The sequence below is a fragment of the Ammodytes marinus genome (assembly GCF_949987685.1).
Source record: "Ammodytes marinus genome assembly, chromosome: 10".
In the NCBI taxonomy this organism is placed as follows: Eukaryota; Metazoa; Chordata; class Actinopteri; order Uranoscopiformes; family Ammodytidae; genus Ammodytes; species Ammodytes marinus.
The window spans coordinates 31,788,231-31,796,892 of record NC_137214.1 but is presented as its reverse complement, the minus strand read 5'-3'; the positions used below and the strand labels follow the sequence as shown (position 1 = coordinate 31,796,892).

General features: G+C 39.7%; 1 protein-coding gene across 1 annotated transcript in view; it reads right to left on the bottom strand.

The window, feature by feature from the left end:
• Positions 1-2,371: 2,371 nt before the first annotated feature.
• mmp17b (matrix metallopeptidase 17b) overlaps positions 2,372-8,662 on the bottom strand; it is a gene marked incomplete at both ends in the record, with an annotated part of 14,789 nt that continues 8,498 nt past the window's right edge. The window contains 4 exons of the mRNA XM_080036124.1: positions 2,372-2,787; positions 6,060-6,209; positions 6,830-6,903; positions 8,498-8,579. Coding sequence (XP_079892250.1) covers positions 2,372-2,787; positions 6,060-6,209; positions 6,830-6,903; positions 8,498-8,579 — 722 coding nt within the window. The remainder of the gene's footprint in view (positions 2,788-6,059; positions 6,210-6,829; positions 6,904-8,497; positions 8,580-8,662) is intronic.

The window sequence follows — 8,662 nt, the reverse complement described above, 5'->3', positions numbered from 1 at the left end:
AGCTGATAAAACTCTTTTATTTTGTCCTAAGTGGAGTTTGACTTTGATTGTGTGTTGACGCTCTGACTGACTGATGTCACCGCCCCTCAATGATAAATACTGGATCTGATTGGCCAAATGACCGTCAATGCACATATGATATGAGTTACCATCTGTCACTCACTCATAGCCAGTCACAATGGTCACACACACACACACACACACACACACACACACACACACACACACACACACACACACACACACACACACACACACACACACACACACACACACACACACACACACACACACACACACACACACACACACTGTGCTGGCCATCAGACCCATACACGTGCACAAACAGAGCAATACATTGCAGTTTGCTCAGTAAATGTTGTTCAAATCTGTGCAGTTAGTCAACCTTTAATTTCATGACTTTAAAAGCTCCAATGTTCTTGCATTAATGGATTTCTTTAGTTTATAACTATAAGTGTAAAATGTAATTTTTACACACGCACGCACGCACGCACGCACGCACGCACACACACACACACACACACACACACACACACACACACACACACACACACACACACACACACACACACACACACACACACACACACACACACACACACACACACACACACACACACACACACACACACACACACACACACACAGCTCTGTACAGCATAACTGGCGGCAAATCTATAAACTCTTTCTAACAAACAAAAAAAGTACCAGTAGCATATGTCCAGCATCAGAATTCAACCATCTTTATCCTTAATTATTGCACAACGACCCCATTATATTTGTCAGTCAGCCACAATGAAAATACAACCGCTCAATAAATATAAAATGCATTAAGACTTGCATGTCTCGGCATCAATTCATCCACACATTAGTTCAATATAAACCTCAAAAAATAGTTTCTGACTCACCAACCTGACGGCCTGGCTCGTAGAAAAAAAGCAAGCAGGAATAGCAATCCAGTCGCTAACTGAAAGCACAGCTAGCTAGCCGATCCTTCCGTTCATGTTGTGTAGGGCAGGCTACCTGTCCATTTGAAACACTTGTAGGCTACATTTTTTGTCCTTTTTCGCTGCTTTAAACCGTCCAAGGCTGGCGTAAGTCTTTCTCTTGCTTATTCATTCTTGACGTTTTTCTTATTAAATAAAAATCCAACGTGTTTAAATCTCTCCGGTCTGCGATAGCCTATCTGCGGTCTCGGTAGCTGCAATGTTGACGTTGATTTTTCGCGGGGGTTGCGACCGTTAACGAGCGCAGCCGGCGTAGTGACGTCAGCTGAGCGTAATGAGTGATTTTATTTTTATTTTTAATTTTTTTTATTATAAGATAACATTAAGAGATACAAATATACGATACAGTTTCAAATGAGTGACATTTCAAATTTAATTTTAGTTTGATACTAATGAGAGGCTCCTTGACAACATAACACAAATTCACACCTTTTTTCAGCAGGAATTATTATGTAGGCCTATAGGCTACAACTGAAAATGTTGTATAATATAATTTTTTCATCCATCACTTATTTAAATAGTATACTGTGTATATTATTTACTTTTTTATGTACACTTTGTTTAATGTATTGCTCTCTGAAATGTTATTGTATATTTGTATGTCTTATAGTTATTGTACGTTTTGATGAATAAAAAAAATAAAAAGATAAAAAATGTATATATATTTATGTGCAAAGGCCATGGCAAAGGCACAGAGGACATGTGCCTTTTGACATAAATTCAACCACACTGAAGCACTGCTTAATCTACACATTGTTCATATTTGATTACACGTAACTTATATTTTTATTTTATTTCTACAGGTAAATCCCATTGAGACCGGAGACTCTTTTTCAAGGGAGACCTGTTCCCATTCCCACGTTACCACTCACACACACATTCATACACTGATAGCAGGCTAACTATCGACATTCACACGAAATATACAAAGATTACATACAATAAAACAAATACAAGTTTATTAAATTAAATTACATCTTTATGTTTGATCTGGCAGAGTAGGCAATTGATGTCTTGCCTTCTCTGAAAGCACGTCACTGGGATAAACAACGGATGAATGTGGCTCAGGTGGTAGAGCGGGTCGGCCAATGATCAAAGGGTTGGCGGTTCTATTCCCGCCCTGCCACCTGTGTCATGGTTGTTCTTGTGATTTTTCTGAGCTCCTGCACCAGTGTCGGGGAGGGGGTGACGCCAGTTTGTAAACGCTGCCATACTAAGAAATACAGAGAGAGTTTTGTGGAGCTGATATAAAGGCTTAATCAACTTTGTGTCAACTTGTTTTGTGTCGATGGAATTTGAATGCCACGACTTTTATTCACAGGAAAAAGTTACGCAGTGTAGCTTTAAAAAGCCGACAGTGTCCATGTTACCAACGCAGGCACGAGAGCATACATAACAGATATTGTCCTTTCACTGTAAGCTCCATTCTGGCAGCTGCATTTGGTCCATGTGTGTGAACTTTTGTCCGGTCCTTCTCTGAGTTGCTGTCTCCCTATTTGGTTAGGGTTTGGGTTAGGGTAGCCAAGGCCGGGATTAGGGTTGTGGTTAGGGTTAGGGTAAGTGTTAGGGTTATAGCCAAGGCCCGGGTTAGCGTAATGGTTTGGGTTAGGGTTAGAATCCTCCTCCAAGCCCGGTGGTGATAAAGATTGCGTGCAGTCCAGCCAGCCAGCAGCAATGGATTGTGGGTAATCGGCGAGCACGGACGACCCGGGAGATGTGAACTTCCAGTAGGAGTTTCCTTTGAAGAGATAGACAGAACCTGCGGAGAAGAGAGAGAATAATTTTTATTTTTTTTATTATTATCATTATTTATTTTTTTACAAATCAAATCAAATCAAATCAAATCAAATCAAATCAAATCAAATCAGTTTTATTTGTACAGCCCAATAGCACAAATAGACATTTGCCTCAGTGGGCTTTACATTCCGTACAATATGATACATTATGACACCCTCTACCCTTACACCCTTAGCTCGGCTGAGAAAAAACTCCCAGTAAAAAACCCTTTACCGGGATTAATTATTTTTTTTTAAATCTCAGGGAGAGTCTGCCAAATGATAGCTTTGTGTTTTTTTAAGCCTAAAAATAATAATAATAAAAGTCTAAAATATTTTAAAAAAATCAATATGTCTGCATCATGACAATAGGCTGATTCAAAATGAGTGTCAAAGTTAGTATGTGAGTCTTATTCAGTTTAAAAAAAAGTATGTTGTGATATATTATTACAGAGTATAAAGAAAATAAATAATTAAATAAATTATTAGAATGAAGTCATCTTTTTACCGTCGTTCTCCGTGGTCAGACACACACACACACACACACACACACACACACACACACACACACACACACACACACACACACACAGACAGACAGACAGACACAAACAGACAGACAGACAGACAGACAGACAGACAGACACAGAGACAGACACACACACACACACACACACACACACACACACACACACACACACACACACACACACACACATAATGTTACCGTCGCTCTCCGTGGTGATGCCGCTGACTCCGTCTCTGAGCAGTTGGTTCCACGTGTCGTTTTTATTCTTTTCCTCAAATATTCCAATCTTCCCCCAAACGGGACCTTCCTCTCTGTCCCACACCAGACCCCACCTGCCTCCTGCTGATAGGGGTGCAATGGAGAATTACTTTTTTTGATCCCAAATTCAAATACTAATAATGGTAAAATGTAGTGGTTAGACAGTGAGACCATAAAACACTCTTTCTGCCTTTTCCCAGGCTAGGATGAACCGATTTCTAAAATGTTTGCACATTTATACTACATAGGATCTCAGAGTTCAATACACCTTCATATTTCCACCGGTGAAGTAGGTCTTTAAACTCATAATATTGTATTGTGATGAAACCAGTGATTTGGGATAAATGTGCCTTTTTTTTTTTTTTTTTGGTAATTTTAATTTTTTAATTTTTTTTGTATGTCCTGATGGTGCAAGTGTTTGTTTCTTCATTTATGTTGTGAAAAAAACATGAAAAAAACTGCAATAAATACAATATAAAGTGATTAACAAACAACCATTCTTTCTGCCTTTTCTCAGGCTACACATGTGTTATAGTCTAATACACCCTACGTTCCAATCCCCATACTTCCCTACTATTTAATATGCCATAAAAAGATTTAGCATGTCCCAATACATCCTCGTCAATTGTAGTATGCTGAAAATACATAAATGCCCCACTAACTCCAACAGCATTTTTTGAGTATTCGTCTTTATTCTTGACATTTCTCGACATAATGAAAAAATTACTTCCTTATCTGATTTTTTCTCTCTCTCCTGTCTGTGGCCCTAAAACTCTTCTGTGCTTTAGTATGTAGTGTAGTAAAAAGACTAAAACTCTTCTGTACTTTAGTATGTAGTGGAGTAAAAAGACTAAAACTCTTCTGTACTTTAGTATGTAGTGGAGTAAAAAGACTAAAACTCTTCTGTACTTTAGTATGTAGTGTAGTAAAAAGACTAAAACTCGTCTGTACTTTAGTATGTAGTGGAGTAAAAAGACTAAAACTCTTCTGTACTTTAGTATGTAGTGTAGTAAAAAGACTAAAACTCTTCTGTACTTTAGTATGTAGTGGAGTAAAAAGACTAAAACTCTTCTGTACTTTAGTATGTAGTGTAGTAAGAAGAAAGAGTATGTGATTTGGAACGCAGGGATAGTATTGTGATGAAGCCAGTGGTTTACCTTGTGCCTTCTCTTCCTCATACCGACTCATGGATCCCATCTGTAGCTCAGACAGCGGCTTGGGAAAACCTTCCTCCAGGGACAGGTCTCTAAACAGCCAGAACTGAGATCCTGCAGACAGACAGACAGACAGACAGACAGACAGACAGACAGACAGAGAGAGACAGACAGACAGAGACAGACAGACAGACAGACAGACAGACAGACAGACAGACAGACAGGCAGGCAGACAGAGAGAGAGAGAGACAGACAGACAGACGGACAGAGACAGGCAGACACACAGACAGACAGACAGACAGACGTTAGTTTAACCGGATATGCGGCGCTGCAAAAAATGAAGAGACCATTCCAAATGTTCAGTGTCTCTCGTTTTACTATTTATAGGGTTATTTATTTATTTTTAAGATATTTTTTGGCATTTTCAAGCTTCATTAGACAGTACAGAGTTGAAATGGGGAGACAGAGAGAGAGAGAGAGAGAGAGAGAGAGAGAGAGAGAGAGAGACAGGGGGGATGACCTGCAGTAAAGGTCCACAGGTCGGATTTGAACCTGTGACCACTGCAACGAAGGCCGGAGCCAATATGGCAAAAATAAAGAATTTTAAAAAACATTGTTGAAATCTACCAGCGATGAAGATGATTGCGTGGTCGGTCTCAAAACCAAAGATTGACGTACATCGCTAACAGGGACTTTGTAGAGCTCTGGGAGCCATACATGACTACTATGACAGATGAGAACATGGGATAAATTTGCCCTTTTTTTTTGTATGTTGCGATGGTGCAGGTGTTTGTGTGTGTTGTGTAATGTACCAGCGATGAAGATGATGGCGTGGTCTGTGTGTCTCTCCATCATTGCCTCTTATTTAAAATGGAAAACCTCATTCTCTGCATGTCATGTTAGGAGCGCGGCGTATGCTAGACGAACCTACAGTTACACTCTCTCCTGTCCACCCATGTTATTGTCACTGTCTTCTATGTTTCTTGGTGGGGTGTGAACTGAAATGAAATTTTGTTGTTCTGTAACGGTGCAATGACAAATACATCTGATTCTGATTCTGATTCTGATCCCCCTCTCTGCCCCATTTCATCTCTGTCTCTCTGCACTGTCAATAAAAGCTTGGGGAAAAATGTTAAAAAGAAAAGAAAAAAATAGGAATAAAAAAAAATGTATTACAAAAAAAGACTTAAAAAAAATAAAATAAAAGATAATAAAAAATGTAAAAAAAATAAAAATTAAATAAAAAATATATATATAAAAAAAAATAATAATAATAATAAATAAATATTTTCTATTAACACTGTCTGTGATGTACCAGCGATGAATATGATGGCGTGGTCTGTGTGTCTCTCCATCACAGCCTGTAGTGGAGGCATGTCGGCGGGTAACGCTCTCCACATCCTCCTGACAGAAGCTCCGCGGCTGGACACCAACCCAGCACCATGCACCCGCCACATGGACACACCTACACAGGGGAAGATATACTGTTAATACACAGCCTAGGCTCTGTAAACTGCAGCGACTACTAGTGTTAATACACAGCCTAGGCTCTGTAAACTGCAGTAACTACTAGTGTTAATACACAGCCTAGGCTCTGTAAACTGCAGTCACAACTAGTGTTAATACACAGCCTAGGCTCTGTAAACTGCAGTAACTACTAGTGTTAATACACAGCCTAGGCCCTGTAAACTGCAGTAACTACTAGTGTTAATACACAGCCTAGACTTTCAGTTTGTGTTAATTCTAGCGGTCCCAAAACAGTAGTGTTTTTACTACATCAGCTGTTGTTCCAGACAGACAGTCGCCATTAAAGGTGAAGTCAGTGATTCTGGAGAACGCTTGTTGTCAAAATATTTTTTTTCTCAGAATCAGTGAATGATCCGCGACCTGTCTGTACTGTGTGGCGTTTACAGAGCCTAGGCTGTGTATTAACACTGGATTTTTTTTCAGCTCACACACAGTACAGACAGGTAGTGGATCATGAGGAGATATTCACTGATTTAGACAACAAGCGTTCTCCAGAATCACTGACTACACCTGTAATGTGTATTTATGCATTTATTTATTTATTGTCATGGTCCAAACCTTTGAAGAAGAAGGTCTCTCCTCTGATCTTGGCCACGGCATCAAAGCTGGTGTTACAGCGATCTATGAACGGGCTGCAGGAGGAAAGAGAGTTAGAATAGAACTTATATTGTTTTTTAGTTTTTTTTTATATATTTTTTGGGGCATTTTTATGCTTTATTGATAGTGTAGAGACAGAGTTGAAATGGGGCAGAGAGGGGAGTGACATGCAGAGAACGACCGCGGGCTGGAATCGAACCCGGGTCCGCTGCTGGCCGAGGCCCATGGGGGGGGGACGCCCTACCAACTGAGCTAAGGGCGCCCCCAACTTATATTGTTTTTTTCGCAAAATATTTATTGGCGTTTTGTCTTTTCTTTTTTTTACAACACACACAGACAAACCTTTGCACCGTCACAACAAGGACACAATCCACAAATAAAAATTAAAGACAGAAAAAGGCAAAGGCAAATTTATCCCATGTTCCCATCTATTATGAAAATCATGTACGTCTCCCACAGCTCAAAAAGTCCCTCCTCTTGCCCTTAAAGGTGCTGTAAGTGGAATGGTTCTTTTAGCTAACTTCCTGTCAGTGACTGCAGTTAGCAGTCCCCTCGCTCGTCCCTACGTCACCACATTAATGCTCTGCGGTCTTCAAGCAGCAAGTTATCTAGCATCATCTCAGATCCATAAATGTGATAAAACATGATAACAACCATCAAAACAGACATTGGGAAGGATTTTTACCTGCTCCGCCATTGTAGGCGCATACACATTCACCCATCTGCTGCTTTGGCGTGCACCGGCAGTGAGACCATGGAGTGTATATATTATGTATGAATGAGACGCGTGTCGGTTTGTAGCGTTCTCTCTTGTGATTGGATAAAAATTTCGGGATACTAAAATAAGTTTATTTGCCGATGACATGCAAAGCAGCTGAGAGATCGGCTTTATGAAACGCGCACATTATGTAAGTGATCACTGTATGAATAAAGAGCGATTTAACACTTATATTAATATAAATAAACCGCTTACTTCACCTTTAACAATATGAGTCAATATCTCCAGTCCATTACAGCTTAGCAGCTCTTTAATCCACATTGACAGTGTTGGGGGATCCACATTCTTTCAGCAAAGTGCAATGGCTCTCCTTGCTTGAAGTACTTATATTGTTACTTATATACACGGAGACATGTTAATTTGAGAAAGAAAAAAATCAAGTGTGGGCTTGCTCGTGGTGTAGCGGCAATATCTATACTTATTATTGAAGCAAGGAGAAGCAGCTTTCAGTTTTTATGCACCGCATATCTGGAACAAAATCCCAGAGAACTTGAGGTCTGCTGCAACTCTCAGCTCCTTTAAATCAAATCTGAAGACTTTTCTGTTTCCATTTTAACCTGTATCACATCACTTGTATAAAAAATTAAAGCTGGGGTATGTGATTTCTGATTGGTCAAAGTTAACATGAGCACTTTGACCAAACTTTGTTGGTGTGTAAAGCGTGTCAGGGAGGGACCATAGGGGAGGGACCAAAGAGAACAAGTGGAGCGGTTGAGGTATTTGGATTCGAATCTCTATCCCAACTGCCATTTTCTCCCCAAATCCTCCACCCCAGCTTTAAACAATAATTATAAAAAAAAAATTAAATATAAAACAATTAAAAAATAAATAATACAAATTTGAAATCTTACCCGTGTCTGTGATGTCGGTGGCGTAGCTGAGGCTCTGGGGCCAAGCGAGGAGCATCAGTCGCTAGAAGCTGGTTCCTGTTCCCTGCATTCAGATCACAATCAAAATCTAATTAATTAAAAACTTCTATACTACATACTTAAGTGTGCTAGTTTGCATACTAACAA